The 22,111-nt window shown below is 42.5% G+C and overlaps 1 protein-coding gene across 2 annotated transcripts in view; it reads right to left on the bottom strand.

The window, feature by feature from the left end:
* Positions 1-22,111, bottom strand: part of ERBB4 (erb-b2 receptor tyrosine kinase 4) — a 1,312,942-nt gene that overhangs the window by 218,116 nt on the left and 1,072,715 nt on the right. For both annotated transcript variants that reach the window (XM_082261897.1, XM_082261896.1), the window contains exon 19: positions 20,207-20,305. In XM_082261897.1, coding sequence (XP_082118023.1) covers positions 20,207-20,305 — 99 coding nt within the window. The remainder of the gene's footprint in view (positions 1-20,206; positions 20,306-22,111) is intronic.

Below are 22,111 nucleotides of genomic sequence, written 5' to 3' on the forward strand. Positions count from 1 at the left end.
TCAATGTTGTTCCATTAAGTAAAAAGCCCCCAGAAACTATCCTGTTCACATCTGACACTCTGTAGCCAAATGGTAGTGTGAAAAGAGCAACAATGCATTAAAATAGGCATTTTGTGCAATTTCCAGTGATTAGAGATGTGGTTCATGTTTGCCGATACCACAGATTAGGGGCAAATACATTGGTTCCCTAAGTGCAAACGTTTAGGCAATAAATTGCAGGTTTTACAGCACAAAATAAAGAACAACAAAAAAATAGTGTACAGCCTTTGCCTCTGGTCAGCTAAGTCACAAGAGCCAAAATTCTGAAGGAATAGATAACCCCGGCCCCCTTACTAGGTGACAAGGCTGTCACAAAGCAGCCAAAATGTCAGTATTTGTTGGAGCTTTTAGGGAGAGCTGACAATTCTGTGTAGAGAGAGAAACTGTACTAGAGTTACAGTACCACTGTGCAGTATTTATTTTCAGTTATGGCATTGATAAATATATATGGTATTGCCAGACTTCCCATGCCTTTTGTTTGACAGACGCTTGCTTATTAGCCCCACAAATTGCAATTAAAGCAGAGTTCCACTCAAAAGTGGAACTTCCACTTATCTGTCTCCTCCCCCCTTCCGGTGCCACATTTGGCACTTTTCGGGGGGGGGGGGAGGGGGGAGCAAGTACCTTCTGTCGGACCTCGCCGCAGAGAGGTACGTCAGCAGTCCGGCCCCCCTCCTCCTTCCTCTGCTTTCTGGCCAGTAACCAAGCACAGCGCACTTCGCGCATGCCTAGTAGGGGCCCGGCCGTGAAGCCACAAGGCTTCACTGCCAGTTTCCCTTACTGGCAATGGCGGCAACCGCAACCAACAGCCGATGGAAACATCGGCTGCAGTGCCGACATCGCTGGATTCCAGGACAGGTAAGTGTCCTAATATTAAAAGTCAGCAGCTACAGTATGTGTAACGGCTGACTTTTAATTTCTGCAGGGGGAGGCCGGAAAACACCACTGTAAATAACACAATCCATCCCTTATGTGGTTTGCCGCAATGGTTCTAAAAGCAAAAGGTTTTTGCCTCAACGCATTCTCTGCAATATGGTTAAAAACTTACAATACCCTCCACCCCCCCAATAAAAGGAAAAAAACGTACCCAAGCACTCCATCTATCCAATGCTGCGCTCTGCTGCACTGGTGCTCTCCTCCATTCCTTTTCTCACAAGACAACAGGCAGCAGGGGAAGCCATTGGCTCCTGCTGCTGTCATTTAAATTGGTATGGAGGGCATGGCCGAGCTGCTCTGTGTGTGTCTATGGATGCACATAGCCCAGCTCGAGATCATGCCTGCATGTCTGCCTTCCTGCCTTGGGGCTTGCTATAGAGGCACACGCAGGAGAAGAGGAGCAGACAGTGCCAATGGGGGACCCCAGATGAGGAGGTTAGGGGTCACTTTGTGCAATACTATTGCACCATAGGTGTACACTGCCTATTGTATTAGGGTGTGCCCCCCAAAGTTTAAACACACATGCAAACCTAAATACAGGCTGGAACAACTTGAAAGGGAAAATGGGGTAAAGTATCTTGGATTCACACCCCATCATCATTTTTTTACCTCTCTTTACCTAATTTCTGTCATGCTGGCTTTCCAACCAATTAGGGGGTTGGTGAATGGTCACACAAGCTTCTGCCAGGTGTCCTGATTGGTTGTAAAGCCAGTACCATTCTCCCTCTGCTGGTCAGAGAAGAGATTTTTTTTATCTCCCTGCTGACACAGTTTCTCTTTGTCTGCAGATTAGGAGTGAAAGAGACGTGCTTCCACAATTTTCTTAGCAGAGCCGGTCAGAAAGAGATCTTTCCCATCTCACCACCAGCACACAGAGTGAAAATGCCAATGAACACAGGGTGATTACGGTGTGCCAGAAACACCCAGCACACCCTGTGAGCATGCCTATGCATTGCACAGAGCAGGTAAGTATAAGCTATTTTTTTTATTATATTCGGTTGTCACCCAGCTACAGTATATTTACTGCAGCAGAGTGGTATGGGCAGGCTGGATCGCGTACTGTAGATCATCCAGCCTCTTCTGGGTTAGAGGTGTGCATACATGACCACAATGTCAACAAAGCTATTCAGAATTTTTTAAATCATACCAGCTATGATTCCTACAATAGTGAACCACAGCTGTTATTAAAGAGGAAGTAAACCCAGCAAAAAAAAAAAAAAAAAGATTTAAAAAACCCTGTAAGACAAAGGCATAATGAGCTAGTGTACATCACATACTAGCTCATTATGAAATACTTACCTTAGAACGAAGCCCCCCGCAGTGCCGCCCGCTCAGTGAAAGGACGGCTGACATGTTCGGCCGTCCTGCTTCCTGGTTCGCGTCCTCCGGCCATCTGATTGACCGGAGGCGCGATGACATCATTCCCACGCATGCACGCGGGAGATGATCTGGAACGCGGTACGGCTTCTCCATTGTCCGGCCACCTCTATACATCGTTTATGTGAATGAGGCTTTTTATAATAAAATTTATGCTTTAGGTACTACACTATTAGCCTCCCTGCCTCTCTTAAATCCATATGCTGAGACCCCATACCACCAACGATTTAACGAGTGGAACCCAGAGGGATATACAAATAGCCTCCATACCGCGCTCTCTATTGAGGAATTACAGCATATCTTACCATAGGAAAACCCTGTACCAAATTCAGGAGTGATTCCCCACTTACTGCGCTCTCTACAGAGGGATCCTTAGGAGCTGCCACATTGGGACCACTTACCACCGTCTGACCCCAAGGGGTCATCTGGTAAGTGGGCTGTGATTGTGGTGGAGGAGTTTATAATGCACTAACCCCAATGGAGCCTACACCAAGTGTTTTATGGTCACCAAATGTTGTTTATGGTCACTATACCAAGCACAAAGAGCACTTTTTGAATTACTCCATAGGAGTTGTCACCTATAAGCACAAGATCACCAGACATTTTTGAACATTAATTATGTTTTATGCATGAAGGATGATTTAGTTAATTGCAGTCAAATACACTGTGCACAGTCACTTCGGAGTGTATTCACCATTTATATGTATTTACTGAGTCTTATAACACATTGATGATATTTTATTATATTTATTTATTTAAGTATTTTTTGGGATAGGAGCACATATTTATTCTTATCCAAATATTCAATATACTTTTTGGGATAGGAGCAGATATCTAATAACTCTAATATTGGAGCGCTGTCTTTATTTGTTTCTGTACTGATTTTCAATGGTTGTTGTTTGATAAGCAACTCATATTCATATTTTTATACATTTATTGATTCATTTATCATGAGAATACACATTGATCAAAGCTTATATCCTGACGCACCTATTCGAGTGCTTATCACTCAACCCTAAAATTGTTCACTAACGGAGCCCAGGCAGATTCATTCATCCCTACCAGGGATCAGGGCTGATATAACGACCATTCCCTAGTTATGTACAATTTTAATTTTCTTAGTTTTGAGTTCTTTTTTTTTTCTTCATTTAAATTTTTTAGTTCATTAAAAAGAAACAAACACACACTGAACTGTATAACAAAGGGATACAAATTAGATGTCTAAAGTGTATAGTACGGTAAAGTTTGTGCCAAAGTCATGCTCCACTTCTTCCCCATGACATGCATTGTAAGATCTGAAATTACAAGCTCATAATAAGGTTTGTACTGTTTGAAGAATCAAAGTAAACACTGGGCAGAAACTGACTGTCTCACCATTACATTATAATTTTCCAGCAAGTTAGTCATATAAAATAACTCTCATTAGACATGCTGTAATTTCTTTCTGATTCTTGGGATGCTTAGGAATTATCCTGTCTGGTCAGTTACAATTACAAGCTACAACAGAATGTGTTTCAACAGTCAGTGTTTAAGATAATTAATAAGCACTTGGAAGTCTGCATGACTGCGTGTCTGGTCAAAAAAAATCACTACTTTCCTTTACTATGCCGTGCAACTAATGAATTATACAGACAAAACTAAATTTAAAAACAATGGAAAAAAAAGCTTAAAGGCATAATCCACCTGCAACCGCATGGTCAAATTCCTTGCACCACCGCCACTACCTTTACTCCCCTACCTCCTGAATTGTGGGGTTCTTCTCCATGCAGAGTCTTGTTATTTATTTTATTTTTTTAAATTTAGCTGTGGTTGTGCTTGGCTCCAATAGGCTGTGAATAGGCAAGTTCCATCTATCACTGCGGCGGTGGGGATTCACAGATGCCAATTCAACCCAAGATTGGTGATGCCATTGCATTTGTAATCCGTTATAAAAATTTGTACATTTGCGCTTAGACTATACATTTTTAAATGGACAAGCGGCCAGCACTAATTTGTTGATTACAAATAATACATAAAACATCAAAGATCTAGTCAGAGTGCATTGCTAAGATGAAATATAAAAAAAACATTCATAAAAGTCCAATGAAGATGATCAGTTGATAGCATAAATTCCCCACACCAGCTTCTGTGAGGCGCCTCTGATGATGTCAAATTGTGACGAAACACGCAAGCCAGGACTTGGGACCCATGGAGTAAACATGGAGTATGCCTTGGCCACCTTTGAATGTTGTTTGCTGTGCCTTTTTAAACCGAATTGCATGTGAGTTTATTACATAGCATTAAAGAGCAACTTATGATTATAAGATATATTGCCTTATGGTAATTTTATTTGCATCCTTAGGAGGTAATAACTGAAGGAACTCGATGATTGTATCGCTGAAGGTGCATGTCTTTTTGGAAGTGTTTGATGAATCGCTCATAGCAAACAGCCACAGATGAGAGGATATTGCTTGGAATCCGGTTGAAGCATTGATTTATGTGACGAAACACAGTCACTGAGTGCCATACCCACATGTGCCCACCCACTTGTCTAGTTACACTGGACCCCAAGGACCTGGATTGTAGACTCAGGGGGGGGGGGGTGGTCCAACCGACTTGTTGCAGGCCCGTTGTGGGTCTAGCCACAGGTCTGTCTAGTTCTATGGGGGGAGATATGTGATGGATGGCTTGACTTGTTTGGCGTGGGCCACAAGCTTATGGCGCCCTTTTTGTGACTGTTTTACATGTGTTTAGATGTCGCTGTGTTGTGTGCTTATATTCTAAATAGAGCAGGGTGTGTGTCGGTATATGCAGCTGTGGGTCAACAAAAGGGGGGACAGCAGATCTAAAGACTGTAAACTATAGTTAGGTGGGACATGTATTGCTTGTCTGTGCCTCTCCCCATCGCCCTTCCTTTGTCCTAGCAGGGCGCTGTCCAAGGGACACTACCAGTCCAGTTCAAACCAGCTGCTTAGTACCTCCTCCGACTCCCATCAGGTTCTTGGGATTGAAACTCCTGTTGTGTTGTGTTGGAGACCCCATGTAGGGGTCTGCGCCTGTATAACCGTGTGTGACAAAAATAATCAGCATTCATTCCTGTGGTACCCTTCATCCAGTCTTGGCTGATGTTTGGGTAACCAAGGTCTCTGATCACTGATTTACTTGGAAGTTAGGAGACTTATAGCTGATATACTCAGTCAGAGTATAGGGGATCCGTTACAATTTATATCTGGCTTTTTTTTCAACATTGCATATTTAGACCTCTCTATAACTTGAGGGACTACTTCCTCTGGTAAGCAGATTTGCCTCATCACTGTGGTGTTGGGTGTGTGCATACATCAATCGCACAGAAGCTGGTGTGGGGATTCTATCAACTGATCATCTTCATTAGACTTTTATAAATGTTTTATTTGTAGTCCATTGCCTACTTCCTCCAGCCCCATAACCACTTGCCAACCACTCTATAGCAGTTTTACTGCTACAGAGCGGCCGTGCTGTGCAGGATCATGTATATATACGTGATCCTGCATTTCCAGGTATTGGTCGCGAGTGTGTGCCAGCGGCGGCTCGCTCCCCCTGTGATTCTACACAGCGGGAGCTGATCAGCAGGTTCCGAGGATTGCAATGTCTGCTGGTTCCTGCTGATCATTCGGTACACAGACAGAGCAGCAATCTGCCTATGTAAACAAAGCAGATCGCCTTTCTGTCAGTAGAAAAGGCAGTGATCTTGTGTTCCTGCAAAGCAGGAACATGGATCAATGCATTCCCCTAGTAAAAACACCTCCCAAACAGTTAGAAAACACTGGCTAGTCACACAGTTAACCCTTTGATCACCTCTGATGTTTAACACTTTTCCAGCCAGTGTCATTAGTACAGTGACAGCGCATATTTTTAGCACTGATCACTGTATTAGTGTCACTGTTCCCCAAAAAGTGTAAAAGTGTCAGTTAGTGTCCCGACTTTCCATTGCAATATCACAGTCCCGCTATAAGTCACTGATCGCAATATAAATAAATAAAATATCACAAAGCTTTTAGATAATATAACTTTTACACAAACTAATCCATATGTGCTTATTGGGTTTTTTATTACCAAAAATATGTAGAATAATACATATTGGCCTAACTGATGAAGAATTTAGATTTTTTCTTTTTTTTTTCCGGATATGTTTTATAGCAGAAAGTAAAAAATATTGTTTTTTTTTTTTTTTTTCAAAATTGTCAGTCTTTTTTTATTTATAGTGCAAAAAATTAAGTGAATGCAGTACAGTATAGCAAAAAATGGCCTGGTCATAAAGAGGGGTAAAGTGGTTAACAGAAGGTCCATAATTCCTCACACACCTGGGGATGGGATGTAAACAATACAGAAGCTTGTGCATTGCACTAACACACTGATCATGGTTGCAATGCTCTGCAGGCTTTAATGCAAAAATGTCATAAATATACTTTTTTATTTCAGTAATGTGAGTGCATTTATTAAATCTTTGCAAAAAGTAGACTGTGTCTCTAAAGTCTTACTAAACTTTCAGTTTAAATGAGCTAAATGCACTGCCAGTATGCTGTAAAGAAAGATCCTTTCTTTCTGTGTTGAAGCAGTGGCCTCTCTGCAGATGTCTGACACCCCTGCTGAGTCCGAGCTAGAGATCTCCAATCAGCAGGGAGCATACACTTTTCCTGATTGCAAAGTTATAGTTCTAACTCAGCAGAGGACACACCGGACCTCTGCAATGATACCACTGCTATAAAAGAGAACAATCCAAAGGGAGGGGGAAGTCACACTTTGACAGTTGCCACTAGTACATACAATATGTCACCAACCACTGATTCTCCTCTATTCTATTCCTTTAGAAATGCATAGTGGGACTTGTAGTATAAAAAAAAAAAAATTAAATGTACATGTTGCTGAAGCTTCCCATAATAGGAATTTAGTACTCAAGAATGTTTTAATACATTGAAGTACTCTGTTACCTTTATATCCTAACGCCTGTGGAACATTGTGATTCCTCATTACTGAAAATGACATGCTGATGTCTTCCTCGTCATTAAAGGTTCTGCATTTTCTGTAATGATTGATGCCAGTTCATTGTGTATATAAAAGGGGATGATTATGTCAGAGTCACTTGTCAGATTAAACACTTCATTGTCTGCAATGTATTGATTTGTTCTAAATTACAGACCACCTTGACATGAAATTATTAATGCATTATTTCTTGAATAGGAAAAACATAATAAAAGTGAATACATAATATACTTCAAAGTGTCTAAAAGGTCTAAGAAATTGCTGGGCTGTTAATATGCTTTCTTTGCATAAATAGGTCTCCTGCTATCTTCACATGTTGGGTGAAGATAGTCCCCTGCATTGTAGGGATCATGTGTGATTCGTGTTTCAGTGGATCAGTACTTTCAGCACCAGTATCTCGCCACTGTGAGATCTCAGCACAGAGAAGGTAGCAGCACTGTTATGTCCATTATGTGTAGGACAGAAGAGCTAAATTACTGTTAGCATAAGGGAATATATCAGAAATATAGTCAGGGTCGGGGTTAGGGTTAACACAAGGAGCTCTAACTAAAAAAAATAACTGTGCAAATGTCTCAAGTATAATTATTCCTGTATTTTGCATACTATGCTTATTTCCTATGATCATCAGCTCCATCTAGTGTTCATAATTTGGTATTTCCCTAATGGAGTTATTTCAGGAAATGATGGCTGGTAGATGGAGCTGTCAATTATAGGTAATAAGCTTCTTAGGCAAAATATAGGATTTTTTTTTTGTGATGGCTGCTTGAGACATCGGCACAACATTTTTTTTTTCTAAATAGACCCCTTAGTGACTATTTTTATAAAACCCTACAGGCCAATGCTGGGCTCAGGCTAAGTGTTAACGGTCAACTTTTTATGGATTAGGTAAGGTGTTGAGGAAAGGGTTTAGTTTAAGAAAGCTTCTGGGCTTGCATCCCTTTAGACGTGTTCCTATTGGGAGTTTCTCACCAAAAATGACATTTTTGTTGCAGGGGATGCCTGAAATCTGATGCCTGAAATCTGATTTGCATCTTAGTGCAGACATCTGGGAAAATCATTGAACCAATAATACAAGTAGAAAATGCAATGCAATATGGCTACCTGGAGGTGTGCTGTACACACACTGTGTATAGAGCACCTCCAGGTAGCCATATTGCATTGCATTTTCAGAACATTACAGTGACTGCAGAGTGAAAAGGAAAGGTATTTTTTATTAGCATTCAATTACAACATGACTTGTGTCGCAGTTGTATACCCTATATTATTTTTCTTTATTTGCTATTTTACCTCTAAGGCCCCTTTCACACATGTCTGTTCCGCAGACAGACTCCGTTTTTCTCAGCGGGGATCGATCCGCCGATCCCCGCTGAGCAGGCGGATGACAGCTCCGTCTCCACTCTGTGTGCGGAGACGGAGGTGTCAGATCCCCGATGTCCTCTATGGGGGAATCGGATGGACTGCCTGTCCGTTCTCATACAATCCGATCCGCCAGACGGATGGAAAATAGGGTTTCCATCCGTCCGGATTTGATGGACAGGATCGGATCGGATGTCAGCGGACATGTCTCCACTGCCCCATAGAGATGCATGGGGCATCTGTTCAGATCCGCCTGAAAAACTGACAGGCCGATCTGAACGGACCGTGTGTGTGTGAAAGGGGTCTTAAGCTGAGCATCTTTGGTCATTTCTGGGCATTTTTTTTAGATTTTGTATGGGCATTTTTATGAGCATTTCAGGCTTGATCATTTTATTTTTACCTATAGGAAATAGAAAGAAAAGAAATACTAAGCAGGAAAATGCAGGTTATGCACATTTTTCTGGCACTCCCATTAAAGTCTATTAGGGCCATAATGATAAATTCTGCTGTAAAAGAAGATCACATATGTTTTTCAAGCAATGAGATTCAAGCTATACTACTTTCATGTGTGAACAGGCAGCATTAAATATAATGGAAATCCTAGTGTCAAGTGCTTCTGGTGAAGCTTCAAATTGTTCAGGTGTGAATGGAGCCTAAGCCCCGTACACACGATCAGATTATCGAACGATCTGACGTCCGTTTTTTGTGGCATGCTAGTCTGATGTGGAAAGTGAAGAGGTTATTTTCATACAAATTTTCCCGTACAACAGAATTCTACTTCAGAAATGATGTCATGTGTTGGATTGCTTTGTATGTGTTCTTTCTCTCTGAGCATGCCTAGCCTTACTCTTAAGATTTATTTCTGTCGAAATCTTTACTAATGAGACGAAAATCGGTCGTTGTATTACGGACAACAAAAATTTTATAGCCTGCACATCAGGATTTTGTCAGCCGAAAAGTCGGAGTTGGCTGTCGAAAGCACCATACTAACAATCCGAAAATCGGCAGATCAGTCATTGGACGAATTTTCCCTACAGATTTTCTTATCGTGTGTACGAGGCTTTAGGCTTCAGGCAGGGGGAATGGGGTTGGTATCAGTTTAACCAATGAAGTTAAAGTGGAATTCCAGGCTAGCTCTGACTAAGCTTATAAATTGCTCCAACCCCCTTCTAGCTCTTATTCTATCTACTCAGCAGAAGGAAGATGCTTGTACTTGCATATTCTAAGGGTGCTCCGGTCCGCTCACTTAATCTCCCTTGCAGCCGGCTTTAGGGAAGAGGAGTGCCAACAACAGATGGAATGACTGGGTGGTAACGTCGCCCACAGGCTTACTATATACTGTCCCTCCTCTCTCCTAAAGCTGGCCGCTGGGAGCCAATCATGTGACTGAAGCAGAGCACCCTGAGAATAGGTAAGTATAATCATTTTCTTTCTACAGGGTAGGTAGAATAGGAGTTGGTAGAGGGTACGAGCCATTTTACAGGCAAGCAACGTAGACCTACGTCACTTTGCCTGTGAGGGGCTGACTGCCAACGTAAATCGTCGTTAGGCAGTCGGCAAGTGGTTAATATCTCTAAGGGGAAAAGTTTCTAAGGGACCCTCGATAATGCTCTATCAAAAAAGATTTTGGTAGATATACATTTTAATATGTTTTTGGCATTAAAAGACCTATACTATCCTACCAATATTTCTGAACAAACCAGCAATTTTAACATTTGGTTTAGTACCTTTTTCTCATCTATATTCACAAACTATAGACCCTATTATCTTTAAAATAAATCCATGATTTTCAATAACTCCGTGGAAGAGAAGATGCAGTATAATTAGTGACTTTAACATCCTTTTTATCACCTCTAACCCAGTGTATGTTGCAGTACTCTTGTCATCTGGGAGACTATTCTTGTTATCACTCTCTTTCTGACTGGGTGCATTTTCTCCAAAAACATTCAGCAAGACACAATTCTGATGTTACATGACACGACTAAAATAGGAGCTCTTCAGGATCCTTTGTCTTGTTCAGGAAATGAGCAGTAAATATGTCTACTTGGGGGGTTGTGACCCCAGTCTATCTTTCAGATTTCACTTCTTAGTTGCTTTCTCTCACTTCAGATTGTTACCTGTTCCTGATTATTAGTGGCTAGCCTTAACCTCTGTGTGTTGGATGATTCTGCCAAAACCTTGCTAGCCTATAATGTTTTTTTTTAATGTATTTGTCAATTCGGGACTCTGATTTGGTCAGCTGTCACCATTGGTCGAATCCTGAGGTCATGGCCTTGAAGCATCAAACCTGAGTCTGAGGCACAAGGCAATGGTCAAGGGGCAAATAGGTTGTCATATAGGTTAGTGTAAAACTGAGAAATCAGACAAGTAGAAGGCAACAGCACAAACAGGAACTCATCAAAAATTGGTTACACCCAGGACTTACATTTCAACAACCATTCGACAATCAATATGCAACAAACTGCTAAGTCTTTAAATCATTCTTACCAATTTTGTGGAGTTGTTGACATAACTTAAATTATTTTCTAGCATGTCTATAGGCCTGTATATTATACCTCCCAAGGAGGTATAATCTAAAAGTTTTTTGAAGTTGTTGACACTCTCAGCTAGAACTAATTCCTGGGGGTGGGAGTTACACATTTTTTTCTGCTCCAACAGTAAAGAACCCTTTCTGTAATCTAAGGTTAAACCCCTGTCTTCTAACCTCAAATTGTGGCTGTGTGTCCTCTACAGATACCTTAAAGTAAAAAATGTATTACAGTTGCTGAAGTCACCTTTTATATATTTTTTATATATGTGTGCATAGTAATTAGGGTTGAGCGGACACCTAGATGTCCGTGTTCGACGGGTTCGGCCGAACTTTAAAAAAAAGTCCGGGTCCGTGTCCCGGACTTTTACCGAACTTTTCCCGGACACCGAACCCCATTGAAGTCAATGGGGACCCGAACTTTAAGGCACTAAAATGGCTCTAAAACACCAAAGGAAAGGGCTAGAGTGCTGCAAATGGCAGCAAAACGTAATTAAGAGCATGGCAAGTGCTCTGCAAACAAATGTGGATAGGGAAATAACTTAAAACAACAAAAAAAAACAGAAAAATAAAACAATGTTCTTCTTCATCTCTGAAGGACGAGGCCCATATGGAGTAGGAGGGAGGTTGAGGTGGTGGTGGATGTGGCGGTGACATAGGCGTGCGCACAGGGTGTGCTGGGTGTGCCTGGGCACACCCTAATCACCTAGGGCACATAGCATTGCCAGTGAGGAGATGGGAAAGATCTCCCTGGGACCTGCTCTGCTCTATTTCTCCTTGCCTACAGGTACATGGCCCCGATACATTACTCTCCCTGCTGGCAAACACATGCATGTGTATTTCAACTTTGGGGTGCACACCTTAATGCAATAGGCTGCGCACACCTATGGGCGGTGTAGGTGGAAGCGGCGGTGGAGGAGGACCAGGGCCGGATTAACAGCATCATGGGCTTGGTGCTGAGGATTTTGAAGGGCCTTAAGGGCCGTGCCTTGCCATGCACCCAGAGGAGGAAGGGTGCAGCCATGCATGCCTAATTCAACATGGGATGCTGTCTCTGAAGCCCATAAACACATCCATGCATCGCCAACTGTCCCTCCTTGTCCGGCCTTCACGCTGTGTGGGGAGGTTCTGAGGGTGCTGCCTGGGGAAGCGAGCATAGAAGCCAGACTTCTGTGTTTACAAGTGACAGAAGAGCGGTAACAGTGAATATGGCCAACCCGGGGCCTATATAAAAGGTAGGGGCCTGGAGCTGCAGCTCCAATAGCCCCTACATTAATCTGGCCCTGAGGAGGAGGACGAGGTAGCCAACACTGCTTCTTTTCAAAAATTTTAAATGAGGGTACACCCCAAAAGAGTGAGAAAGAGCAAAAATGGAACAATGGGTGGGTAAGGTCGGTATCCATTGCTATTCTGCATAAGGTACGGAAAAGTCCCGTGGGATCCATGCCTGGTTCATTTTAATGAACGTGAGCTTGTCCACATTGTCTCTGGACAGGCGGCTGCGCTTGTCTGTTATAACGCCCCCAGCCGTGCTAAATACCCGTTCAGATAATACACTGGCTGCAGGGCACGCCAGCACCTCCAAGGCGTAAAGGGCAAGCTCAGGCCATGTGCCCAATTTGGAGACCCAGAAGTTGAAGGGGGCAGACCCGTCATTCACTACATGTAGGCGTGTGCACACATACTGCTCCACCATGTTGGTAAAATGCTGCCTCCTGCTAAGACGTTCCATCTGAGCTGCTGGTGCTGCTGTTTGTTGTGGCGTGCTGACAAAGCTTTTCCACATTTCGGCCATGCTAACCCTGCCTTCTGAGGTGCTGGCGGTGCCCTGGTTGCGTTGGCGACCTCCTCCTCCTCCTCCTCTGCCTTGTGCTTCCACTGTGGCCCCGCTGTCAGATGGGAATGCCAGCAGCATGGCGTCTACCAGCGTGCGCTTGTACTCGCGCATCTTGCGATCGCGCTCCAGTGAGTGAATTAAGGACGGTACGTTGTCCTTGTAACGGGGATCCAGCAGCGTGGCCACCCAGTAATCAGCACAAGTTAGAATGTGGGCAACTCGGCGGTCGTTGTGGAGACACTGCAGCATGTAATCGCTCATGTGTGCCAGGCTGCCCAGAGGCAACGAAAGGCTGTCCTCTGTGGGAGGTGTATCGTCCGTGTCCTCTGTATCCCCCCAGCCACGCACCAGTGATGGCCATGAGCTGGCCTGGGTGCCACCCTGCTGTGAACATGGTTCCATCTCCTCCTCCAGCTCCTCCTCCTCCTCATCCTCCTCATCCTCCAGAACTGTGCCCCTGCTGGACAATTGCGTCCCTGGCGTTTGCGTGTGCAGGAACCCACCCTCGGAGCCCCTTGCGAATGACTGCCCTGAAAGCCTTGGAAATGTTACCTCTTCATCCTCCTCCTCCTCCTCATCCTGTGCCACATCCTCTTCCATCATCGCCCGAATTGTTTTTTCAAGGAGGCATAGAAGTGGGATAGTTAAGCTGAGAACGGCGTCATTGCCACTGGCCATGTTGGTGGAGTACTCAAAACAGCGCAACAAGGCACACAGGTCTCGCATGGAGGCCCAGTTAAATTAAATAGCGGAATAGAAAATATGATCCAAAAAAAGTGTATGTATATCACACGTACACAACCACACTGGGCCCCAATTACTATTGTTTGTACCCCTAAAAGGCTAGATGAGGAGTAGGGGGAGTATGGAACAGGCAGCACCCTCAAACCTTCAGAAGTATGAGATGAACCCCAACAACTTGGAAAGGTGGATCTCTCTCACACGTACCAACACAGACTATCCCCCAATTTAACTGATCCCCAAAGGTTTTTGATTAAATAGCGGAATAGAAAATATGATCCAAAAAAAGTGTATGTATATCACACGTACACAACCACACTAGGCCCCAATTACTATTGTTTGTACCCCTAAAAGGCTAGATGAGGAGTAGGGGGGGTATGGAACAGGCAGCACCCTCAAACCTTCAGAAGTATGAGATGAACCCCAACAACTTGGAAAGGTGGATCTCTCTCACACGTACCAACACAGACTATCCCCCAATTTAACTGATCCCCAAAGGTTTTTGATTAAATAGCGGAATAGAAAATATGATCCAAAAAAAGTGTATGTATATCACACGTACACAACCACACTAGGCCCCAATTACTATTGTTTGTACCCCTAAAAGGCTAGGAGTAGGGGGAGTATGGAACAGGCAGCACCCTCAAACCTTCAGAAGTATGAGATGAACCCCAACAACTTGGAAAGGTGGATCTCTCTCACACGTACCAACACAGACTATCCCCCAATTTAACTGATCCCCAAAGGTTTTTGATTAAATAGCGGAATAGAAAATATGATCCAAAAAAAGTGTATGTATATCACACGTACACAACCACACTGGGCCCCAATTACTATTGTTTGTACCCCTAAAAGGCTAGATGAGGAGTAGGGGGAGTATGGAACAGGCAGCACCCTCAAACCTTCAGAAGTATGAGATGAACCCCAACAACTTGGAAAGGTGGATCTCTCTCACACGTACCAACACAGACTATCCCCCAATTTAACTGATCCCCAAAGGTTTTTGATTAAATAGCGGAATAGAAAATATGATCCAAAAAAAGTGTATGTATATCACACGTACACAACCACACTGGGCCCCAATTACTATTGTTTGTACCCCTAAAAGGCTAGATGAGGAGTAGGGGGAGTATGGAACAGGCAGCACCCTCAAACCTTCAGAAGTATGAGATGAACCCCAACAACTTGGAAAGGTGGATCTCTCTCACATGTACCAACACAGACTATCCCCCAATTTAACTGATCCCCAAAGGTTTTTGATTAAATAGCGGAATAGAAAATATGATCCAAAAAAAGTGTATGTATATCACACGTACACAACCACACTAGGCCCCAATTACTATTGTTTGTACCCCTAAAAGGCTAGATGAGGAGTAGGGGGGGTATGGAACAGGCAGCACCCTCAAACCTTCAGAAGTATGAGATGAACCCCAACAACTTGGAAAGGTGGATCTCTCTCACACGTACCAACACAGACTATCCCCCAATTTAACTGATCCCCAAAGGTTTTTGATTAAATAGCGGAATAGAAAATATGATCCAAAAAAAGTGTATGTATATCACACGTACACAACCACACTAGGCCCCAATTACTATTGTTTGTACCCCTAAAAGGCTAGATGAGGAGTAGGGGGGGTATGGAACAGGCAGCACCCTCAAACCTTCAGAAGTATGAGATGAACCCCAACAACTTGGAAAGGTGGATCTCTCTCACACGTACCAACACAGACTATCCCCCAATTTAACTGATCCCCAAAGGTTTTTGATTAAATAGCGGAATAGAAAATATGATCCAAAAAAAGTGTATGTATATCACACGTACACAACCACACTAGGCCCCAATTACTATTGTTTGTACCCCTAAAAGGCTAGATGAGGAGTAGGGGGGGTATGGAACAGGCAGCACCCTCAAACCTTCAGAAGTATGAGATGAACCCCAACAACTTGGAAAGGTGGATCTCTCTCACACGTACCAACACAGACTATCCCCCAATTTAACTGATCCCCAAAGGTTTTTGATTAAATAGCGGAATAGAAAATATGATCCAAAAAAAGTGTATGTATATCACACGTACACAACCACACTAGGCCCCAATTACTATTGTTTGTACCCCTAAAAGGCTAGATGAGGAGTAGGGGGAGTATGGAACAGGCAGCACCCTCAAACCTTCAGAAGTATGAGATGAACCCCAACAACTTGGAAAGGTGGATCTCTCTCACACGTACCAACACAGACTATCCCCCAATTTAACTGATCCCCAAAGGTTTTTGATTAAATAGCGGAATAGAAAATATGATCCAAAAAAAGTGTATGTATATCACACGTACACAACCACACTGGGCCCCAATTACTATTGTTTGTACCCCTAAAAGGCTAGATGAGGAGTAGGGGGAGTATGGAACAGGCAGCACCCTCAAACCTTCAGAAGTATGAGATGAACCCCAACAACTTGGAAAGGTGGATCTCTCTCACACGTACCAACACAGACTATCCCCCAATTTAACTGATCCCCAAAGGTTTTTGATTAAATAGCGGAATAGAAAATATGATCCAAAAAAAGTGTATGTATATCACACGTACACAACCACACTAGGCCCCAATTACTATTGTTTGTACCCCTAAAAGGCTAGATGAGGAGTAGGGGGGGTATGGAACAGGCAGCACCCTCAAACCTTCAGAAGTATGAGATGAACCCCAACAACTTGGAAAGGTGGATCTCTCTCACACGTACCAACACAGACTATCCCCCAATTTAACTGATCCCCAAAGGTTTTTGATTAAATAGCGGAATAGAAAATATGATCCAAAAAAAGTGTATGTATATCACACGTACACAACCACACTAGGCCCCAATTACTATTGTTTGTACCCCTAAAAGGCTAGGAGTAGGGGGAGTATGGAACAGGCAGCACCCTCAAACCTTCAGAAGTATGAGATGAACCCCAACAACTTGGAAAGGTGGATCTCTCTCACACGTACCAACACAGACTATCCCCCAATTTAACTGATCCCCAAAGGTTTTTGATTAAATAGCGGAATAGAAAATATGATCCAAAAAAAGTGTATGTATATCACACGTACACAACCACACTAGGCCCCAATTACTATTGTTTGTACCCCTAAAAGGCTAGATGAGGAGTAGGGGGAGTATGGAACAGGCAGCACCCTCAAATCTTCAGAAGTATGAGATTGTGTTCACTGTACCCCACAAAGATTGAGTTCACTGCACCCCACAATGATTGTGTTCACTGCACCCCACAAAGATTGTGTTCACTGCACCTCACAAAGATTGTGTTCACTGTACCCCCCAAAGATTGTGTTCACTGCACCCCACAAAGATTCTGTTCACTGTACCCCACAAAGATTGTGTTCACTGCACCCTAAAAGGATGTTGTTCACTGCACCCCACAAAGATTGTGTTCACTGCACCCTAAAAGGATGTTGTTCACTGCACCCCAAAAAGATTGTGTTCACTGTACCCCCCCAAAGATTGTGTTCACTGCACCCCACAAAGATTGTGTTCACTGCACCCCAAAAAGATTGTGTTCACTGTACCCCCCAAAGATTGTGTTCACTGCACCCCAAAAAGATTGTGTTCACTGTACCCCCCAAAGATTGTGTTCACTGCACCCCACAAAGATTCTGTTCACTGTACCCCACAAAGATTGTGTTCACTGCACCCCAAAAAGATTGTGTTCACTGTACCCCCCCAAAGATTGTGTTCACTGCACCCCACAAAGATTCTGTTCACTGCACCCCACAAAGGATTTTGTTCACTGCACCCCAAAAAGATTGTGTTCACTGCACCCCAAAAAGGATTTTGATCACTGCACCCCAAAAAGGATGTTGTTCACTGCACCCCAAAAATGATTTTGTTCACTCCACCCCAAAAAGATTGTGTTCACTGCACCCCACAAAGATTGTGTTCACTGCACCCCAAAAAGATTGTGTTCACTGTACCCCCCAAAGATTGTGTTCACTGCACCCCACAAAGATTCTGTTCACTGTACCCCACAAAGATTGTGTTCACTGCACCCCAAAAAGATTGTGTTCACTGCACCCCAAAAAGGATGTTGTTCACTCCACCCCAAAAAGATTGTGTTCACTGCACCCCACAAAGATTGTGTTCACTGCACCCCAAAAAGATTGTGTTCACTGCACCCCAAAATTATTTTGTTCACTGCACCCCAAAAAGGATTTTGTTCACTGCACCCCAAAAAGGATGTTGTTCACTCCACCCCAAAAAGATTGTGTTCACTGCACCCCAAAAAGATTGTGTTCACTGCACCCCACAAAGGATTTTGTTCACTGCACCCCAAAAAGATTGTGTTCACTGCACCCCAAAAAGGATGTTGTTCACTGCACCCCAAAAAGGATTTTGTTCACTGCACCCCAAAAAGATTGTGTTCACTGCACCCCACAAAGGATTTTGTTCACTGCACCCCACAAAGATTGTGTTCACTGCACACCAAAAAGGATTGTGTTCACTGCACCCCAAAAAGATTTTGTTCACTGCACCCCAAAAAGATTGTGTTCACTGCAGCCCAAAAAGATTGTGTTCACTGCAGCCCAAAAAGATTGTGTTCACTGCAGCCCAAAAAGATTGTGTTCACTGCAGCCCAAAAAGATTGTGTTCACTGCAGCTCACACACAGAAAAATGGATGTGGATCACTGACACCTGCCTATCTCCAATCCCACACCACACAGCAATATCGATTGTAGTTTGTAGAACACAGTTTCCCTAAAATTCAGCAGACTCTGTCCCTAACAGGATTGAGAAGAGATCGTAGATCAGGATTGAGTGCAGATTCACCCCACCCCCCACACAGCAATATCGATTGTAGTTTGTAGAAGACACTGACCCTATAATTCAGCAGACTCTATCCCTAAAATGCCTACAACTCGCCCTGCCTAAACACTCCGACCTGTCCCTCAATTCTATCCGGACACAAATGGTTTTTTCCTGCCTATCTTTCCCTAATCAGCAGCCAGCACATTGATGTGTGCTCTGTCCCTTAGCTAAGCAGCAGAATGACGCTGCTGCGGCGGCTGCCTCGAACTTATAAAGACTTGGTCACATGCTTCAGACGGCCAATCACAGCTACTAAGACATTTGCAGGCATGGCTGGGATGGCTTAAGGCACACCAGTTAAACGATTGTTGATTGGCTGTTGAAAGCCCGCCATGAAAAGAGCGCCAAAGCATGCAAAACCCGGAAATAAAACGACCGAACACGGATTTTTACCCGAACATACAGTAAAGTGTCCGTGTCCGTGTTCGGGTAAAAAAAATCCAATTATTCGGTACGAACACGAATAATACAGTCCGTGTTCGCTCAACACTAATAGTAATTATATAACCTCTTAAGCGCCCCTTCTCCAGAGTGAATAACAATACTCTAGATAATCGATAACCATAGCTTAGGTCCTCCTCATTCATTTTGTTGCCCTTTTGATTAACTTATAATTCAACAACGTCTTTCCTGAGGATCGTGACCAAAACTGAACTGCATTTCCAAGATAAGGCCAAACGAGTGTTTCGTAAAGGGCTAGAAATATTGTTGTATCTCTGGAATGTATGCCCTTTTTAATGCATGAGGGTAGATAGCTAGCTTTGTCAATTCTCCTTAAACATATTTTGCACTTATATTTTTGGTAGCCAAGTGCATTGCATAACTTTACATTTCTCAATATTGAACCTCATCTGTCATGTAGCAGCCCAACCTCCCATTTCAAACACCCTGTGCCAAATGTATTTCCTTTCATAATTTGGTATCATCAGAAATCATTTAAATTGAGATTATTAATTTAATCTATATATCATTATTAAACAAATTGAACAGCATTGGCCCCAAGACAGAACTCTAGGCACACCACTCACAATTTTAGACCATACAGAGAATGAGTTATTTATCACTACTCTCTGGACCCATATATGCAACCAGTTTTCTATGTACATATAAATTAAAGTTTAAAACATTTAAAAGTTTAAACATTTACAGTATCAAGGTACAGTATCAAATGCTTTTTCAAAATCTACATAAACTGTTTACTGGTGTTCCACTGTCCAATTTCCTACCTACTTCCTAATAGAATGATAACAGGTTGGTTTTACAAGAATGGTAATTTAAAAAATCTATGCTGGTTATCAATTATGATACATTTACAGACAACTTTCTGAATACAGACCCTTATCATTCCCTCAAATACCTTACATTCTATAAATGTTAGGCTGACTGGTATACTTCTCAATCTTTTTTAGTAGGTAGCCAGACCAAAAGACGGCTGAAGATTAAGATTTGGAAGAGAGGCAAACATTTATTTCCCATGCTAAAAGTCTGAGCCAAATCTAAAAGTATGTCATTTTGTATATATTTCTATTAGTGTTACTTACATCCATGAACTCTGCATTGGCTTTAGGTCCAGTTGTTTCATTCAGGATTTTAATCGCCACAGGGATTTTTACTGTCTCCCCTTCTGGAACCCAGATACCCTAGACAATAAAGAATTGGTAATTTAGTACAGAGCATGTTTGGTATTGTTCTACCTGTCTCCTTATCACTCATCTATTTTGCTGGAAAAAAAAAAACAATTGCATATGCCAGGTCATTTTTTTGGCATACAGCATCTCCAGTATTTCCACAGACATGCATGTAAGAACTATATATAATTTTTATTAACAGGGATAGTGGCGAAATGAAGCCTTACAAGAAGCTTTTCAAATTCAGGTTGTGCTTCATTGAGCTTCCAGGAGCTATCCTGACAGCACAGACACTAAAGATTTGATTTTTGTAACGTTTCTGACCTTGATTGGGTAAATGAAGCGAACACAGTCTAGTTTAACAAAACTCCAGTAAATTAGTAAATCAGACCCTAACCCTGATAAGGTCACACAATTTTGACTGCTATGAACTTGTATATTAAAAACTATCTCAAAGCCAGGAAACCAAAGATGACTGATACAAAATGATGCATGCATTATAATCTCTTCCACTGCAGCCTTCATAGAAAGCAAGACCAAAAACAGTTAGGCAAAAATTAGTTTTGTCTCTGCTGTGCTCAGTGAAGCAGCAATCTAGGTCTGATCAGTTTCCCTAAGCATGGAGGTTGATTGTCCATGTCTGCCTCTAGGGAGAGCTGCTAGTGATAGAAGGGTCAGCCACTTAAGTTATGAATATTTGACCTCAACCAATCCCAGGGAGGAGCACTCAGAAGGTGGCTGATAGAGAGGATAAATGTTTGGGAGGCTTGATTTGAGTGTCTTTTTATTTTTTCCAAATGAGTGTCTTTTTCTACTTGGGCTGCTGCCCCTGGGATGCAGTCTGTGTAGTAAAGAGCTGATGTTGGGCCTCAGCATGTGCTTGGCTGAAGGCTGGAAGGAATCTGGATTGAAAGATATTTGCTGGAAGGCATCACCTGTGGAAGATGGTCTAAACAGGTATCATTTTACTTTCAATATGTCTTTATTTTTACAAAGGAAAGAAACCATATACATGTGAATATGGATTCATGTTTACATTAAAGATGTTGCACAATCAAAAAAACAAGTTACATGTAAGGCCTCTTGCACACGATACTCCTGTTTGAGCATCTGCCTTTTCAGATGTTTCTTTTGGTATGTATTTTTGCATAAAAATGCAGATTTTTCAATTTTGTTTTTACTGAAGAATGCACGGTGCTCGTTTATGCGCCTGTGTGCAGAGGCACATTACAATTAATGGCCTGTTTTTTAGCTCAGTAAAAAAAAAAAAAAAAGCTGTACTGAGCTTTTTTAAGTTGTAGTGTGTAAGAGGCCTAACAAAGTAACAATTGTAGTAGTAATATTTTTAATCAGAATAATAATAATAACTGCAGAAGTAGCTAAAAATCAAAGGAAAGGGGGAAAGTCAGGAAAGACATGAGGAAGGTAGGGGGGAAAGGTATAGAGAGCAGGAAGGTAGGTTGGTATGACACCCTACAATTGTGTTTGTTTGTGTGTATGAATGAACAGTGTTGGGGGTAACTAGATACAAAGTAACGGATTACAGTAACTACATTACTTTTTTTGGTAACGAAGTAACGTAACTAGTTACAATACTAATATTGGTAACTACACTACTTTACTAGGCTATAGGAACGCCCTTTCCTGCGTTACCCAAGCCGTGCGATACAATCGTTATTTCGAAGAATAGAGAGGGATGAAGTTTATGACTTTTTGTTGCACTTTATGTTTTATTCTGTTTTTTCAGGTTTTGTTCTCATGTTTCCCAAAGCCTGTGTATATAAAATAAACTCTATGCAGAAAGAGTGTCATGTATCT

Source organism: Pelophylax lessonae (genome assembly GCF_965119305.1).
Source record: "Pelophylax lessonae genome assembly, chromosome: 6".
Taxonomy (NCBI): domain Eukaryota; kingdom Metazoa; phylum Chordata; class Amphibia; order Anura; family Ranidae; genus Pelophylax; species Pelophylax lessonae.